Below are 18,590 nucleotides of genomic sequence, written 5' to 3' on the forward strand. Positions count from 1 at the left end.
ACAACATTTAAGTCAGGAGCTTTTAGAGCTCTGATACCAAGCTGATGTGACCCGCGGACGCGGTTACGGATCGAAGGAGACTTGGGGCTTCGGTCAAGTTCAGATCGGTGGAAGTTTCCTCGGCCAAGCTTCAAGGATTCGAATCCAGAGAGGATTCAAACGACAGAAACGAGGATTGGTGAGATTCCAACGAACAGTTTGCGAGAGCGGACGTGAAGCCTTGTCGGATCATACGGATGCGGCTGACGGTAGGACTCGGTGGGAGCAAGGGTGGAAGCGTCGTGAGATGGAAAGATGGAAGACTCGAGGACTGATGGCAAAGAACTCGAGGTGGCGTAGGTGAATCGTTGATAACTCGAGAGCTTGTGGAAGAGAACTCGAGGTTGTGAAACGTGGAACGAAAGAGGATGGACGATGGATAGAGGTGGATTGAACGACAACACAAGAGGGCTGGCTCTTCTCTTGATACGGTCACTAACAAACCATGAACCCGGTTCAATGCTTGCTAGGGTTCTTTCCCTTAGACAATCCCAGATTGACTAATGAAAGGATGGAGACAAGTTCAAGAATCTCTCTTGAGGAAAATTTCTATTTCATACAAGTCTGATTTTTACAATGAGGGTTGATGCCTTTTATAGGATGGCTTACAAATGGAGACTCTAAAACCCTAGAGGCGTGGCCATGATCTAAACCATACACATGGCCTAAAAGCAAAAGTAAAAAATAAATCAAGGCAATGACCAAACAACGGTCATAGAAGAATCTAGACTAAATTTAAAAGAAGGAAGGGGGATAGGATCACCATGTCATTGGTTGAGGCGTGGTGATAGAATCTTCACTTCCTTGGCTCCTAAGCATGTCAATAAGTGTTTCCAAGTCATGAGCCAAGTGGGAACGAAGTGGAGATGCACTAGAGCTTTGTGTCTCGTTAAAACCTCTTTGGTAAACCCATTGGGAAAAACCCAAAGTAGGAAAAAGAGTACAGCTCCTTCTAATGGCTTAGGGGTGTCTTCACACTAGCGTGGTGGTGAAGACTTGCGAATATGGCTTCCCAAAGCTGGTCGCGACTCGATGCTCCTTAGTGGTGATGTTAACCTTGGGCTCTTGGTGTGTAGGGTGGGAGCTTGGTCTTGAGATACCCAATAGGTGACTTGGTCTTGCTCTCGGGAGGATTACTGGAACGTTGGCCGAATGTTGTGTCGTGCACGGTGCAAAGCCTCGGTCCTACTCGGTGCGTCTCGGTCATGCGCCTCGGAGCCGTCTGGGGCGTCTCGGTAAGGAGTCGAACCCGTGATCACATCACTGATGCTCAGCCTTCACTAGCTGACACACATCGCACCTCGAGACCCAACTAGCTACATCCTTCTTCATCCCGACCCAGTGATAGTACCTCTTGAGATCACGGTACATCTTAGTCGCTCCTAGATGAATAGAAAACCTGCTCGCATGAGCCTCTCTCAGGATCTCCTCATCCTTGGGCACACAAACCCGACCGTGCACCAAGATAGTACCATTATCTGAGACCTGATACTCTGAATCAACATCCTTTGAGGCATTCACCAGCCCCAAATCCTTCTCCTGAGCCAACCGCACCCTACTCAGAAGATCTGCTCTATCAACTGCTTCCAAACCCTACGGTTCCTGTGAAACAGCACACAAGCTCAAAGCACTGATCTCTCCTACCAGAGACTCCATCTCCTGCTCCTGAGCCGAAGCTACCCTCTTCCCACTCAGAGCATCTGCAACCGTGTTAGCCTTACCAGGGTGATAGGCTATCTCCAAATCATAATCCGCCACAAGCTCCATCCACCGCCTCTGTCTCAAATTCAGCTCAGGCTGAGTGAATATATACTTCAGGCTCTTATGATCTGTAAACACCTGAACCTTTGCACCATAAAGATAAGATCTCCAAATCTTAAGGGCAAAAACTACAGCAGCCATCTCCAAATCATGAGTAGGATAGTTGCCCTCATGCTTCCGCAACTGCCGCGAAGCATAGGCAATCACCTTCCCATGCTGCATCAACACACACCCCAAACCAACTCTAGATGCATCAGTATAAACCACATAGGGTTCTCCCTGCTCAGGCAAAGCCAACACTGGCGTAGTAGTCAACATCTCCTTAAGGCTTTCAAAGCCCTCCTCCCACTCCTGTGACCAAACAAAAGGAACATTCTTCCCTGTCAACTTAGTCATAGGGCGTGCTCTACTTGCAAAACCCTGCACAAACCTCCTGTAGTAACCTGCCAACCCAAGGAAACTCCTGATCTCTGTGGCATTCTGCGGTCTAGGCCAATCCCTGATAGCCTGAATCTTCTCCGGATCCATTGAAATCCCCTCTGCAGAAACAATATGACCCAGAAAACTCATCTCATGCTGCCAAAAACTACACTTGCTCAACTTGGCAAACAACTTCTGCTCCCGCAGCTTCTCCAGAACTGCCCTCAAATGAACTGTATGCTCCTCAGGAACCTTAGAATAAACCAGGATATCGTCGATGAAAATGATGACAGACACATCCAGAAACTCCTGAAACACGCTGTTCATCAATCTCATAAACGCTGCTGGCGCGTTAGTCAACCCAAAAGGCATCACCACAAACTCATAATGCCCATACCTCGTCCTGAAAGCAGTCTTCCTCACATCTGCCTCATCTATCGGTATCTGATGATAACCCGACGCCAAATCTACCTTAGAGAACTAAGTAGCACCCCTCAACTGATCCAACAACTCATCAATCCTGGGAAGAGGGTACTTGTTCTTCAAAGTAACCCGGTTCAAACCCCGATAATCAATGCACAAGCAGAAACTCCCATCCTTCTTCTTGACAAACAACACCGGCGCTCCCCACTGTGATACACTAGGACGGATGAATCCCTTACTCAACAAATCTTTTAGTTGCTTCTTCAGCTCTGCCATCTCTGCTGGAGCCATTCTGTAAGGAGCCTTGGATAACGGCATCGTCCCCAGTTCCAGTTCAATGGTAAAAGGATCAAACCGAGATGGTGGTAATCCCTGCAAAGACTGAAACACATCCTCAAACTCCTCCACTACCGTAATACCGCTAACCGTAGACTTACCCACTGACTCTGGCATAGATATAGTAACCAAATAAGCGTCACGGTCCTTCTCGATCATCTTCCCAGCCTAAATGGCTGAGATCACGAGACTCCCCGAAGTCGGTCTAATACCCTGAAAAACCAACTTCTCCACTGGACGCTCAAACTCCACTCTACCCTGATGGCAATCCAAATGCACCATATGCCGATGCAACCAATCCATCCCGAGAATAACATCATATAACTCCACTGGACTGATAAGCAAATCAGCTGGCCATGTCTCCCCCGCGATCTGAATATCAACTCCTCTAGCTCGTCCAATAACTCTCAAGAACTTGCCTCCCACAACTCTGACAACTCCTGTATGCTCTCCGGGATCCCCTCTGATTCCCGCACTCTCTGCACACTCCAGAGTAATGAAGCTATGAGAAGCTCCATAATCAAACATAACATGGGACTTAAACCCGCCCACCAACAAGGTCCCTACACAAACCTCATGTGTTGAGAACCTAACACTTTATCACAGGAAAACATAAAATCTGAACCTACTAAAAATTCACAAAGCTTAAGTACCATAGATTATACATGTGATCGCCCCGGCATTGGTTCCACCAGTCTCCGCTGTCGTGTAAACCCGTGGCGCCTGCTTAATCCGTGCCACCTGTTGTCCACCAGGCTGCACCTGCTGCAACGCTACCACTGCTACCGGCTGCAACTTGGGACAGATGGGCCTGATATGCCCTGGCTCCCTGTAATGATAGCATACACGAGCCGCTGCCGTCGAGGCATTCCTCTTGGGACAACTAGCAACCTTGTGATCCTTGCTCCCACAACTGAAGCAACTCGCACCACTCGGCCTTTGCATAGCCTCCCACCTCCTCTTGGTTCCTTGTGCAGGCCTACCGCCCCTGCTAGAACCACCCTGTTGCTGAGCCTTACTAGGCTAAACTGCTGGACTAGCCGCCACTGTCTGTGCCCGGATATCCTCCTTAATCTCTGCTGCAGTCTCAACCAGCTCTGCACGCGTACCATAACTCCGCCCTCTACAGTGAACTCTCAAATCATCACGTAGAGCTCTCAAAAACCTCCTGATCTGAGCCTCCTCAGACACCATAGCCCGACCCCCATAACATAGAAGTCGACTGAGCTCCAAGTCCAGCTCCCACACTGACCGCGTCCCCTAAGATAACTGAAGGAACTACACCTCCAACCGGTCCAATGCCTCCCTAAGGAAATACTTGCGGTTGAACTCCAAGATGAAGTCAGCCCAAGTCATCTCCCGCTGCACTCTCCTAGCAGCCACTGATCTCCACCACAACTTAGCATCACCACTCAAATGGTAGACCCCTATGTCCACCCAAACTCCTCAGGACATCTCAGAGTATGGAAGTTACGTTCCACACTCGTCCTCCACGCATCCGCAACAGTAGGGTCTGTACCACCCGAAAACTTCTCAGTGAAAAGACCCCTCATCTCCTTGAGCATAGACAAATAATGTCCATGAACTCCTGCATCTGCAGCCACTGGCTGCCGCTCCTCCGCCACCACTGGTGGCACTACCTAAGCCTGAGCCGGTACCACTGGTGGTAACCGCTCCAACACCTGTGCTAGCATAGCTGCAAAGTCAACACCAGGGACTCCACCCACTGGGACTCCCACACCCAGGACCCTAGCATCACCGGACACTGGAGCATCAACACCGCCCCCTCCGGCCACACTCACTGAATCCCCCGGAACACCCTGCGAGTCATGGATAACCAATAATCTAATAACCAATCATCAGAAAACATGAAACCAGCAACCTAACAATGTTTCTAATGACACAACTCTAGCAACCTAACAATGCCAAATAACATCCAATCGAGTCCCTAGAACATCCTCCTCTTCATTGCCTTGATTCCACGATCACACTTTGCCTTTACCTGCACCACAAACACATATTGAGATGCATGAGTATTTGATAAACACTCAGTGAGGCAATCCTCCCATCTACTGGGCTATACACACAAGCAACAGTGATTCCAATGTTCCAAACAAACAACAAACAAAACAAACAAAACAAACAAACCAGGAAATCAAACATCGTCTCGCTGGAAGGGAGGTGTCGACCGACACCAGCCAAGTGTTGACCGACACTGGCCTTGGTGTCGACCGACACTACTCCACAGTGTCGATCGATGCCCAATTTTCTGGTGTCGACCGACACCAAGTGGTGTCGATCGACACTCCCTCTGCAATCGCAATCCGCTCGAAGCCGAGAGTCGAATCTCGCTCCCAACCTCCTCCAAATCGCCCAATACTCATAACCCCAGCCAAATACGTCCATAGGAACTTGTAGAAACCAATCCCAGCAAGAAAAACACACAAAACAACAACAAGCAAGAACAAGGAAATCAAAGGCTTAGATTAGCCATGGTCATGCACTCACCTCTTTGCAGGAAGATTCAGACCAATAGCAACGAATCCAACCCTCCTAGCAAACCTCTAGATCCTTCCTAGCTCCAAATCTCACAAGAACAGCTAAGAAAACTCACAAATCTCTCTCAAAAACCGATTTCTCCTTCTTCTCCCTATTTCTCTGTCAAAAATGGCCAAAAGGGAAGAGAAAAGTCGAGTTCTCCTTTTAAACTCGAGTTTAGGGTTTTCCCTAAACCAACCACACAAACCGAACGATTAAAAATCGAACCGACTGAACCAACTACAACCAGTGCCGATCGACACCTCCTGTGGTGTCGATCGACACCTCCTGTGGTGTCGATCGACACCCTCACCAAATTACCAAAAAAAATGGTTTGCGGGTATTACAATTCTCCCCCATCAATCTAGATTCGTCCTCGAATCTCGAACGACCATCAGCCAAGGACTCCTGTGCAACCGTCTCCACGGCCCGCACTCCTCCGACCAATCTATAGAAGGTCACCTCTAGGCGATAGACTCACGCTCCAGGCGTCATTTGCTCTCGACTTTTTGGACTTTCCTTTACTCATAGGCCTAAACCTTGAGTTTTTATTGGCTCCTCATCAGACCTAAGTCTACATGCCATAATATTGGCTCCTCATCGGGCCTAAACCCGCATGCCATAATATATAAGGAAAAGTCCAAACTCGTCTCTCGGGTTGCCACCCTACAGCGCGCCCCCGGATCGTCATCCGAAGTCGATATAACAACCATACTCCCAAGCCACAAAGTCTCTGAATATGGTAGTACTAGGAGAACCTAAGTCCTCCAAGAGCCGCGAGCAAACAATTCTGAACACGTCTGAGTCCTAATCCTATCTAGGTTTCCTACCCGTGGCTCGCGTAAAACATCTCAATGTCCTACCAACCACATATTCCCTCACTGGAATACCTCATGACCACACAAGGATCATATACATGCCACAAGGGCCACCACAAAGGCCAAACAAAATGTCCTAAACAGGACCGCCACCAAGGCCAAACAAATGTCCTAAACAAGACCGCCACCAAGGCCAAACAAATGTCCTAAACAGGACCGCCACCAAGGCCATCATCCCGAAGGACCATCACAAAGACCATCTATCCCGAAGGACCGCCTAAACAGGCACTCTGGGTAAACAGCCCGCCACAAAGGCCACACAATTGGCTAAACAGCCTGCCACAAAGGCCACACAATGGCTAAACAGCCCACCACAAAGGCCACACACGGCTAAACAGCCCGCCACAAAGGCCACACAATGTCTAAAAAGACCGCCACACACGGGCACACTGACTCGAAAGTCCGCCAGTAAGGCCACACAAGCCCCTCCAAGGCTCTCCACCGCTAAAATGGACAAATTCTAACTCCCGTAAAACTTTCCATATTTAGCATTTTCTATTTTTGGAAACTTCTATTTCAGGAAACTTTCCTCCAAAACCCCGCCTCACAGAAACTTTTGTACCCCGAGCACCACCTCATCTTGTTACTGAGCCTTACAACGAACCACCCCAAGCGACCGAGTAATAAGAGAGATGGGCTGGAATACTCCATTCTCGCTCCAACCATGGATTACAGATGGGACCAAGCTAGACAAGTTCAAGTCGCAGCTTGCTTCTCATACCACTTCTTAAACCTTGCAATCATCTTCGGCTCAGGCTCCCAAGTCTGCTCCTCAACACCATCACAGTCCCATAGGACTCTCATCAAAGGAATCTTCTTCTTCTGAAGTTCCTTGATCCTCCTCTCGAGAACCATCACTGGTCTCGCCTCCAAAGTCATGTTAGGCTGAAGATCCTCATGAATCTTAGCCAACACCTGCTCTCCCTCACGGAGACACTTCTGCAACATAGAAATGTGGAACACCTTGTGGAACGCATGCATAACCTCAGGCAAGTCCAGCCTATATGCTACTGATCCCACCCGCTCAATCACTCTGAACGGACCCATGTACCTCGGACTCAACTTAGTCTCTGACAATCCCAGATTGACTAATGAAAGGATGGAGACAAGTTCAAGAATCTCTCTTGAGGAAAATTTCTATTTCATACAAGTCTGATTTTTACAATGAGGGTTGATGCCTTTATATAGAAAGGCTTACAAATGGAGACTCTAAAACCCTAGAAGCGTGGCCATGATCTAAACCATACACATGGCCTAAAAGCAAAAGTAAAAAATAAAACAAGGCAATGACCAAACAACGGTCATAGAAGAATCTAGACTAAATTTAAAAGAAGGAAGAGGGATAGGATCGCCACGTCATTGGTTGAGGCGTGGTGATAGAATCTTCACTTCCTTGGCTCCTAAGCATGTCAATAAGTGTTTCCAAGTCATGAGCCAAGTGGGAACGAGTGGAGATGCACTAGAGCTTGCTGCCTCGTTAAAACCTCTTTGGTAAACCCATTGGGACAAACCCAAAGTAGGAAAAAGAGTACAGCTCCTTCTAATGGCTTAGGGGTGTCTTCACACTAGCGTGGTGGTGAAGACTCGCGAATATGGCTTCCCAAAGCTGGTCGCGACTCGATGCTCCTTAGTGGTGATGTTCTACATACTAGTATTGTTCATGGCTTCATAATCATACATCATCGTTAAGAAAGATAGATGAAGCATCTCATTAGACGCTTTTATATATTATGAGTTTAAGCTTTTATTGTTGCTCTCTGAAATGTATATTTTGTTAAGCTTTTTGCTGAAAAAATTATTCTTGAACTTTTTGTTATCAATTAGCAAACTAGCATATTCTACATACTAGTATTGTTCATTGCTTCATAATCATACATCATCGTTAAGAAAGATGGATGAAGCATCTCGTTAGATGCTTTTATATATTATGAGTTTACGCTTTTATTGTTGCTCTTTGAAATGTATATTTTATTAAGCTTTTTGCTGAAAGAATTATTCTTGTTTTTTTTGTTATCAATTAGCAAACTAGCATATTATACATACTAGTATTGTTCATGGCTTCATAATCATACATCATCGTTAAGAAAGATGGATGAAGCATCTCGTTAGACGCTTTTATATATTATGAGTTTAAGCTTTTATTGTTGCTCTCTGAAATGTATACTTTGTTAAGCTTTTTGCTGAAAGAATTATTCTTGAACTTTTTGTTATTGAAAGGACGGACTTTTTTTTTTAATAATAAATAGTAAAATATAATCTAGTAAATAAACTACAACTAGTGGTCCCATACCCACTAGCCACCTAACCACAATCACAATCATCAGCGGAATAACCAATCTCAATATCCAATAAATAACCAATAATATAACCAATAATTATAACATAAGCAATATCCAATAACAAAATAACCAATAATCCAATAACCAATCATCAGAAAACATGAAACCAGCAACCTAGCAATGTTTCTAATGACTCAACTCTAGCAACCTAACAATGCCAAACAACATCCAATCGAGTCCCTAGAACATCCTCCTCTTCATTGCCTTGATTCCACGATCACACTTTGCCTTTACCTGCACCACAAACACATATTGAGATGCATGAGTATTTGATAAACACTCAATGAGGCAATCCACCCATCTACTGGGCTATACACACAAGCAACAGTGATTCCAATGTTCCAAACAAACAACAAATAAAACAAACAAACCAGGAAATCAAACATCGTCTCGCTGGAAGGGAGGTGTCGACCGACACCAGCCAAGTGTTGACCGACACTACCCCACAGTGTCGATCGATGCCCAATTTTCTAGTGTCGACCGACACCAAGTGGTGTCGATCGACACTCCCTCTGCAATCGCAATCCGCTCGAAGCCGAGAGTCGAATCTCGCTCCCAACCTCCTCCAAATCGCCCAATACTCATAACCCAAGCCAAATACGTCCATAGGAACCTGTAGCAACCAATCCCACCAAGAAAAACACACAAAACAACAACAAACAAGCAAGAACAAGGAAATCAAAGGCTTAGATTAGCCATGGTCATGCACTCATCTCTTTGCAGGAAGATTCAGACCGATAGCAACGAATCCAACCCTCCTAGCAAACCTCTAGATCCTTCCTAGCTCCAAATCTCACAAGAAAAGCTAAGAAAACTCACAAATCTCTCTCAAAAACCGATTCCTCCTTCTTCTCTCTATTTCTCTGTCAAAAACGGCCAAAAGGGAGGAGAAAAGTCGAGTTCTCCTTTTAAACTCGAGTTTAGGGTTTTCCCTAAACCAACCACACAAACCGAACGATTAAAAATCGAACCGATCGAACCAACTACAACCAGTGTCGATCGACACCTCCTGTTGTGTCGATCGACACCCTCACCAAATTACCAAAAAAATGGTTTGCGGATGTTACAATTATCAATTAGCAAACTAGCATATTCTACATACTAGTATTGTTCATGGCTTCATAATCATACATCATCGTTAAGAAAGAACGAGATGCTTTTATATATTATGAGTTTAAGCTTTTATTGTTGCTCTCTGAAATGTATATTTTGTTAAGCTTTTTACTGAAAGAATTATTCTTGAACTTTTTGTTATCAATTACCAAACTAGCATATTCTACATACTTGTATTGTTCATGGCTTCATAATCATACATCATCGTTAAGAAAGATGGATGAAGCATCTCGTTAGATGCTTTTATATATTATGAGTTAAAGCTTTTATTGTTGCTCTCTGAAATGTATATTTTGTTAAGCTTTTTGCTGAAAGAATTATTCTTGAACTTTTATGTTATCAATTAGCAAACTAGCATATTCTACATACTAGTATTGTTCATGGCTTCATAATCATACATCATCGTTAAGAAAGATGGATGAAGCATCTCGTTAGATGCTTTTATATATTATGAGTTTAAGTTTTTATTGTTGCTCTCTCAAATGTATATTTTGTTAAGCTTTTTGCTGAAAGAATTATACTTGAACTTTTTGTTATCAATTAGCAAACTAGCATATTCTACATACTAGTATTGTTCATGGCTTCATAATCATACATCATCGTTAAGAAAGATGGATGAAGCATCTCGTTAGATGCTTTTATATATTATGAGTTTAAGCTTTTATTGTTGCTCTCTGAAATGTATATTTTATTAAGCTTTTTGCTGAAAGAATTATTCTTGAACTTTTTGTTATCAATTAGCAAACTAGCATATTCTACATACTAGTATTGTTCATGGCTTCATAATCATACATCATTGTTAAGAAAGACGGATGAAGCATCTCGTTAGATGCTTTTATATATTATGAGTTTAAGCTTTTATTGTTGCTCTCTGAAATGTATATTTTGTTAAGCTTTTTGCTGAAAGAATTATTCTTGAACTTTTTGTTATCAATTGGCAAACTAGCATATTCTACATACTAGTATTGTTCATGGCTTCATAATCACACATCATCGTTAAGAAAGATGAATGAAGCATCTCGTTAGATGTTTTTATATATTATGAGTTAAAGTTGTTATTGTTGCTCTCTGAAATGTATATTTTGTTAAGCTTTTTGCTGAAAGAATTATTCTTGAACTTTTATGTTATCAATTAGCAAACTAGCATATTCTACATACTAGTATTGTTCATGGCTTCATAATCATACATCATCGTTAAGAAAGATGGATGAAGCATCTCGTTAGATGCTTTTATATATTATGAGTTTAAGTTTTATTGTTGCTCTCTCAAATGTATATTTTGTTAAGCTTTTTGCTGAAAGAATTATACTTGAACTTTTTGTTATCAATTAGCAAACTAGCATATTCTACATACTAGTATTGTTCATGGCTTCATAATCATACATCATCGTTAAGAAAGATGGATGAAGCATCTCGTTAGATGCTTTTATATATTATGAGTTTAAGCTTTTATTGTTGCTCTCTGAAATGTATATTTTATTAAGCTTTTTGCTGAAAGAATTATTCTTGAACTTTTTGTTATCAATTAGCAAACTAGCATATTCTACATACTAGTATTGTTCATAGCTTCATAATCATACATCATTGTTAAGAAAGATGGATGAAGCATCTCGTTAGATGCTTTTATATATTATGAGTTTAAGTTTTATTGTTGCTCTCTCAAATGTATATTTTGTTAAGCTTTTTGCTGAAAGAATTATACTTGAACTTTTTGTTATCAATTAGCAAACTAGCATATTCTACATACTAGTATTGTTCATGGCTTCATAATCATACATCATCGTTAAGAAAGATGGATGAAGCATCTCGTTAGATGCTTTTATATATTATGAGTTTAAGCTTTTATTGTTGCTCTCTGAAATGTATATTTTATTAAGCTTTTTGCTGAAAGAATTATTCTTGAACTTTTTGTTATCAATTAGCAAACTAGCATATTCTACATACTAGTATTGTTCATAGCTTCATAATCATACATCATTGTTAAGAAAGACGGATGAAGCATCTCGTTAGATGCTTTTATATATTATGAGTTTAAGCTTTTATTGTTGCTCTCTGAAATGTATATTTTGTTAAGCTTTTTGCTGAAAGAATTATTCTTGAACTTTTTGTTATCAATTAGCAAACTAGCATATTCTACATACTAGTATTATTCATGGCTTCATAATCATACATCATCGTTAAGAAAGATGGATGAAGCATCTCGTTAGATGTTTTTATATATTATGAGTTTAAGCTTTTATTGTTGTTCTCTGAAATGTATATTTTGTTAAGCTTTTTGCAGAAAGAATTATTCTTGAACTTTTTGTTATCAATTAGCAAACTAACATATTCTACATACTAATATTGTTCATGTCTTCATAATCATACAGGTGTTTGACAGAAAAAAAAAGTAAAATGACTTGCAGGTATCCATACATTCAAAATAAACTAATACGGGGAGAGAATGTTATATGAAGAAGCTAAAGCTACACACATTTACTGTTTTAAGCAATAAGGAAAAGATAGACGGTACGTCAACATTTGACATTTGACATCACAAGTAAGAGCTAGTAGTAATTTGATTAGTCTAAGGAAGACAGACAGTACTGATCCATCCTTCCACCATTTTACCACTCAAATAACATCATCCTGCACCATTTTACCACTCAATATCATCAGCTTCTTCTTCCGCTGAGATGTCCCTGCCGTCGAAGCCATCGTGTGTGACCCTATAAATCAAAGTATCACTGTCTTCCACAACATGTTGGATTTCCGTGAGAGCATCCATAGTACTAGCGGACTCTTTGCGTACTGTAACAAAAGGAGCGAAAGCTTCCACAAAAGGATTAAAAGTCTTCTCGCTAAAGAACTTGAGGAGAGTATGAGCATTTAAGCGAAGTTGATCACAACTTAACTCCTCTGAGTCATCAGATGAAGGAAGCACCATTCGATGTCTCAAACTGATCAATTCCTGATCACGGCCACTACGAAACTGCTCCCAAACATTGTTAAAATTATCTATCAACGTCTTGAAACATCTGATGGAGGCCCGGATCTGATCTTTTGTGATCGTCTACAAGAAAAAAGAATTAAATAATAAAAACAAATATCACAACCCTTGATAAAATTGGTTTCTGGCTAATATGATATCTAATTAATTACTTACGGTGTCCTGGATGAAACGTTTAGCACCAATGAGGTGCTCGCGGAAGCATTTCAATTCTGTAGAAACGGTCTCCTTCAAGTTCAGATATCGAACTTCGCTCTCTTGGGAATCGGGAACAACGGTATCGTCGTCGTCTCCTAATCTATCCTCACCTAGAGGCAACCCATCAAATGACATAGCTTTCATTTGGTTAGACCTTTCCGTAATCCTAGCCATGGAAACTCTTTTATGCATCTCCACCATAAGCTCAGGACGACCTCTCACAAAATTCTTATCACCAAATTCCCACAGCCCAGAAGACCTCTTCATTTGTTTAAAGCCCTAACATAATAATAATGTACAACAGCAACAACAACATTACATTACATAACATAACATATTATAGCAAGGCATTCAAAATCTTGTAGTGATCAAATCTTTTATTTCAGCAAAATAGAAAAACGAATTAATTAACTTACAGAAAACTTAAGCTTTGAGATAAACTCGGTAAGCTTTCTGCAAAAGAATCTGGAAAGCATCTTTCTGCGAATGAGCTCTTCCTGGTTCCGAATAACGAAACTCTTGTTGCTTTTGCTCCATGAGATGGTTGAATCCGATGAAGGATCATCCACCAGTTCATATAGACCTTCGTAGAATCTAAGGCCACTCTTTGGATAACCGTCGTATGCCATCCCTAAAACAAATCCCCAAAAATTATGGCCAAAACGAAGAACACAAATACATGAGATTTCTCTCTCTCTGTCTCTCTCTGTCTCTGTCTCTGATCCGATCCTTTTTTTTTATGCATACGTACACGAGTAAAACAACAAAGCAAACCTCAAAAAAATCGACAGTGCGCAAATCAAGCAATGCATTTTTATTTACCTATCGACTCAGTCAAAGATTAAACTCTAAAACAAAAAATCCAGTGACTAGACGACTAAAAGGAAGGACCGATCAGATCTTACGATATATCAGAAATGAAGCGAAAAGCTGAAGAAAATTCAATACTCACCGATTTTGCTCGAACAACAACAGATTTCACCAGGTTCGACGAAAATCAACGAGATTGATTGATTTAGGGTTCTTCTTTTTTTTTTTTTTTTTTTTTAAGAACGAAATTTTGACAAGGTAAAGAATAGTGAATGAGTGAGTGAGTGCGTGGTTGGTTAATATTTAATAATGGCCGCCTTATACTTCCACTATATTGCATTTTGCCCCCCGTATATTTCTCACTATTTCCAAACTTCAATATATTTTTATAAATTTAATGGTATTTTAACATATTTGTACATTGCACCTTACGAATTTTATTATTGGCAGGCAAAATTGTCAACAAGATTACCTAAATAGTCTAATACCGTACTTATCATCATGTCAACAAAATAAGAATCAAACTGCGTCTTGTCGTCCAAAAGATCACAGGAGTGGTCGGTCGGTTTGTATTTTTGCTACCGCCTAAAACATTTGGGACACAACTCAACTCAACTCAACTCCAACCTTGACAAATGTTTTAGCAAGCTTCAGATTCTTCTTGCTTTGGCCTCACTTCGAGTTCTGGTGGTAGAAGCTTCAGAAAGCTTCCCTGAACAACCGGAGGAGCAGGAGGAGGTCGATCACAAGGTCGTCTCGACGTTGTTTCTGATGAATCCGGGGTGTCCGATGATCCATTATCTAACATGGGAACAGTTCAAACACACACACAACCAATTAATATACACGTTCAAGATTCACATGGAAATAGCCAAATGCTCTGAACCAGCAAAAGGGGTTGTTGTTGTGTACCGAAGAGTGCCTTGACCATTGGTCGCGTCGACTTTTTCTTCTTCTTTAACTCCGCTACAAAACAACATTGAAGCATTTACTAACATATTCAAACTAAATTGCAATCAAATACAAGAACCATTGATCTAAGTATAAGTGGTCTACCCATTCCAGGAACTTGGTAATCATTAACAATCTCAAAGTTCTTGTATGTATACCCTACGAAGTTTATGTCTTTTGACGACAACATCTGCACAAGTTAAAAGCGGAAACCATTATACATAAAGGAATTCACGAAGAAAGCAGTTTTGAATCTCTGCAAGCAATTGTGTTTAGACAGAACAGGGAATATGGTTTTTTGCCTTCCTCCATGGGCCAGACTTGGATGATGTCTGAGTTTGCGATTCTGACTGCATTTTCAAATAACACAAAGAATTAATCAATCTGCAACTCTTTTACGTGTAGGAATCGATCTTGTTATGCCTCCATCAAATCCAAAAGAATGAAGTATGATGGGATAAAAGATGTGTTACCTCGTCAAACTTCTCAAAATTCTGAGTGTCTAAATCGTCATTGACCTCTGGAACAAAAGCTGCATCCATATCGAATATTGTATCCCAATCAACAGTTTCAAACCATGGATGAGCCTGCAATATTGCAGAAAACAAATCATGCATTTTAATCTCACAGGCTCTGGATTACATAGTATTGAACTCTGCTATCCATAATCAAACTACATTCAAAGACACAGTTGCTTAGTGTTGAATATGAGAAACTATTCATGCATCCAAAAAAAGAAAAGCTTTCAAAGAAATCATCAGTACAAGGACACCTTTATTTCATCAGCACCTTTGGAACCAAGCCTACGTCTAACACTGCACAACAGACTGTTAATAAGATCCTTTGCTTCCTTTGACAATATTGCTTCCTCAGGAAACTTCAAATGACTTTTCCAGTTTACTATCTGCAACCAAAATCAGGAACAAGATTTTGATGTGATGTCAGTGTCACTGGAAAGTAAAAAAGAATCTCATTCTTTTGATTGTTTTCCTTGACAGTATTTTTCCGAAAATTTACCTTTCTACAGGTTGACATAGGATCATCTGAATAAAATGGTGGATATCCTACTAGCATTTCGTACATGATTGCTCCAAGAGACCACCTATAGAGCATTTCAAACTACATTAGCGTCCTATGCAAAGCACAAATGTAAACAGTGTCACAAAATACTGCTTCAAGATGGTCCCTTTAACTAAGTAATGCATCAAAAGTAGAAACTGAAACCCATCAAGATGTATACTCATTCAAAAAATGTGAGTACGGGCTTGAGTCCAGTGGTAGATAAGAGACAAAAGCAGCTAGAGATAATAAACAAGGATTGGTTAGCATTTCCTAACAAGATTCCAGTTCAGGATCACCAAACAAACACATTCTTGCCTGCGTTTGTGTCTGAAACTCATGCAAATGCGTAGAGGTGCACAACACCTAGACAATGTACTAACTTTATTCTTTTTACAAATTGGTTTAAACACAACAGAATATGATGGAGTATGTAAGCCCATACAGACTCTGACAAACAAAGAGATTCTCAACTGCTTACCAGTCACACTCCATTCCATAGCCTTTCTTCAACAGAACTTCTGGAGCTATGTAATCCGGTGTTCCGACTGTGGAATAAGCCTGTCATTTCATGTGGAATCAGACACATACAGAGAAAGAACTCTATCAAAAATCTTAAAGGTGAATTTGAAGCCTTACTAGCGTTCTCCTGTTCCTCTGCCAATGTTCAAGTTGTTCCTGCTGTGTGCGTTTTGGAGCAGTTGATCCGGCCTCTTGCTCCGTAGATCCATTGGCATTGTTTGAAAAATCGTTTTCTCCAATGGCACTGCAGTCCAAAGGTTTACACAATCCAAAATCGGACAGTCTTAGATGCCCATATCTGTCAAGCAGCAAGTTGTCTGGCTTGATATCCCTACAAAATCAAAAAGAAGAAGATAAGCTCACCCAAAATAAAAGAGAAGAAAAAAATAAAGGTGTTTGGTTTACTCTCACAGAACCTGTGGATGTAATTGTGCCTGTGGATGGACTCGATAGCGAGAACTGTCTCAGCGACATAGAACTTGGCCTCCTCTTCTGTCAAAGTATCTTTGCGCATCAGAAGAGTCATCATATCACCACCAGGCAAATACTCCATCACAAGGTAAAGATGGTCATCATCTTGAAATGAACAGTAAAGCTTCACTATGTAGTTACTGTCCACTTCCGCAAGTAAATTCCTCTCTGCTCTTACATGTTCAACCTTGAGATAAAAAAAAAAAAAGAGTTATGGAGTCAAAGGATGTTGGATTGATTCACAGACAATACCATCAAGTGGCAATAGATAGATAGGGAAGTCTCGCCTGTCCTCTGCGAAGCATCTCCGCCTTCTTGAGCTTTTTCATTGCATAAACTTGATTTGTCGTCTTCTCTCTACAAACTCTAACCTAGAGAAACAACATATCCTTTTAACAGCCTCAAAACTTGTATTCCCACGCGGATGAACTCAGGAAAACATACCTCCCCAAATGCACCTTTCCCAATCATTGTAAGCAAATCAAAATCAGCAACGCCTAACTTATGGCGTTGGAGGCGCATGTACTCTGTCTCCTTCTTCTCCAGAAACTTGAGAAGATTATTTTGATCTTCTTCAGACACATCAGCATCCGCCAGCTTCTGCTCTAGCATGCTTCGCCTGTTAAATTTATGAAAGAGCAAAATTTAATTACGCAAGAAAGTTTCATTTACAAATAAGAAGAATTTACATTTCGGTTGAGACACAAGATAACACCTTTCTTTCCTCTCTTGTAGAATCTTCATCTGCTCTTTATAATGATTCTCAATGTATTGTTTAGCTGCTGCAACTTTCTGTTTGGTAGAGTTTGAGACTGCTTCTTCGTCAGTTTCGATGTTGGGCTCATCGGCAGAGCCATTACTTCCACCTCCACCACCACCACCTGAAGCACCTTTATATCTCGATCCTCCACGCATCTGCCGCTTCTGAAACCAACCCTTTGCAGAATCCATAATTACTCTTTAACACACCCCCACACAGATTAAAGAAAAAAAAACTCAAATTTCACTTATGAGGATTCATCATCTTCTCATCAACAAATCGCTCTGTACAATATACAAAAATTTAGAAATCAACACACATCAGTATAATAATCAAGAAACATCACCTCACCAATTGGAATCATCTGAGAAACTGAGGATCAAAAACACAAGAAAGCTAGACAAAAATATGGGATTATAACCTTTAACGTGACAGATTCATTAAATCGAAACAAATCTCTAATCAGGAAGGAAAACAAAAACAAAAACAAAACAAAACAAAAAGAAGAAGAAGAAAGAGAAGAAAAGAGAGAGGAATTGAATGAGCGTGAAACTCTCTAGAGCCAAGCACCTATTTCGCATGAATCTTATGGTATATACCCATTAAATCAGAAGAAAGAAGATGTATGTACGTGTTTGCGTAAACATACAATAGATTATATATACATATGTAGATTGTTGCATATACAGGTTTGATGAATGAAGAAAGGATCAATCATCAATGTCTGCCTCGTTCTCAGCGTAATTTTCTCTTTTATGCTTTCATGCAGACTTTTTCTCTCTTTCCTATTTTTATTTTATTTTTTTGGCAGTCAATAACCAAACCAAGTTTACAATACTATCTCCTATGAAATTTATACTTTATTCAAGGGAAAATTCCATATAAATTCCCCAACTAAATTACGATAAGCTTTTTAATACCTCAATTAATTTTGTACCCAAATAAATACTTTAACTAAACTTTATGCCCATTTTAAATCACCA

At 41.0% G+C, this 18,590-nt stretch overlaps 2 protein-coding genes across 4 annotated transcripts; both read right to left on the bottom strand.

The window, feature by feature from the left end:
* Positions 1 to 12,219: 12,219 nt before the first annotated feature.
* On the bottom strand, positions 12,220 to 14,138 carry LOC104747816 (uncharacterized). Its single transcript, XM_010469514.3, has 4 exons — positions 13,987 to 14,138; positions 13,451 to 13,665; positions 12,993 to 13,313; positions 12,220 to 12,899 (listed from the first exon to the last, which is right to left on the bottom strand). The coding sequence occupies exons 2-4, from the start codon at positions 13,661 to 13,663 to the stop codon at positions 12,486 to 12,488; spliced, it is 948 nt and encodes a 315-aa protein (XP_010467816.1). The 5' UTR covers positions 13,664 to 13,665; positions 13,987 to 14,138; the 3' UTR covers positions 12,220 to 12,485.
* A 71-nt stretch (positions 14,139 to 14,209) lies between these two features.
* LOC104747815 (uncharacterized) lies at positions 14,210 to 18,333 on the bottom strand. Of its 3 annotated transcripts, none has more exons than XR_015582487.1 (14): positions 18,029 to 18,168; positions 17,563 to 17,891; positions 17,292 to 17,466; positions 17,135 to 17,218; positions 16,793 to 17,034; positions 16,494 to 16,707; positions 16,336 to 16,415; positions 15,813 to 15,897; positions 15,585 to 15,699; positions 15,269 to 15,382; positions 15,098 to 15,145; positions 14,901 to 14,985; positions 14,757 to 14,810; positions 14,210 to 14,645 (listed from the first exon to the last, which is right to left on the bottom strand). XR_015582487.1 is itself a non-coding variant. In XM_087488976.1 (14 exons), the coding sequence occupies exons 2-14, from the start codon at positions 17,796 to 17,798 to the stop codon at positions 14,485 to 14,487; spliced, it is 1,710 nt and encodes a 569-aa protein (XP_087345102.1). In that variant the 5' UTR covers positions 17,799 to 17,891; positions 18,029 to 18,238; the 3' UTR covers positions 14,210 to 14,484. The 3 variants fall into 3 exon arrangements, 1 of the variants encoding a protein (XP_087345102.1); XM_087488976.1 differs by having other exon boundaries at positions 15,568 to 15,699; positions 18,029 to 18,238; XR_015582486.1 differs by having other exon boundaries at positions 17,563 to 18,333.
* Positions 18,334 to 18,590: the final 257 nt, after the last annotated feature.

Source organism: Camelina sativa, chromosome 15 (assembly GCF_030686135.1).
Source record: "Camelina sativa cultivar CO46 ecotype springtype chromosome 15, ASM3068613v1".
NCBI lineage: Eukaryota > Viridiplantae > Streptophyta > Magnoliopsida > Brassicales > Brassicaceae > Camelina > Camelina sativa.

Bases quoted from the DNA above. Each gene is read 5' to 3' on its own strand.
- LOC104747815 (XM_087488976.1), bottom strand. From the start codon at position 17,798: ATGGATTCTGCAAAGGGTTGGTTTCAGAAGCGGCAGATGCGTGGAGGA. The intron at 16,708-16,792 runs GTTCTGTGAGAG...TTGATTTTGTAG, and splicing joins AGGCACAATTACATCCACAG to GGATATCAAGCCAGACAACT. The intron at 14,986-15,097 runs GCAAAAAACCAT...TAACTTGTGCAG, and splicing joins AGTCTGGCCCATGGAGGAAG to ATGTTGTCGTCAAAAGACAT.
- LOC104747816 (XM_010469514.3), bottom strand. From the start codon at position 13,663: ATGGCATACGACGGTTATCCAAAGAGTGGCCTTAGATTCTACGAAGGT. The intron at 13,314-13,450 runs GTAAGTTAATTA...TTATTATGTTAG, and splicing joins TCTCAAAGCTTAAGTTTTCT to GGCTTTAAACAAATGAAGAG. The intron at 12,900-12,992 runs GTAAGTAATTAA...TTTTTCTTGTAG, and splicing joins AACGTTTCATCCAGGACACC to ACGATCACAAAAGATCAGAT.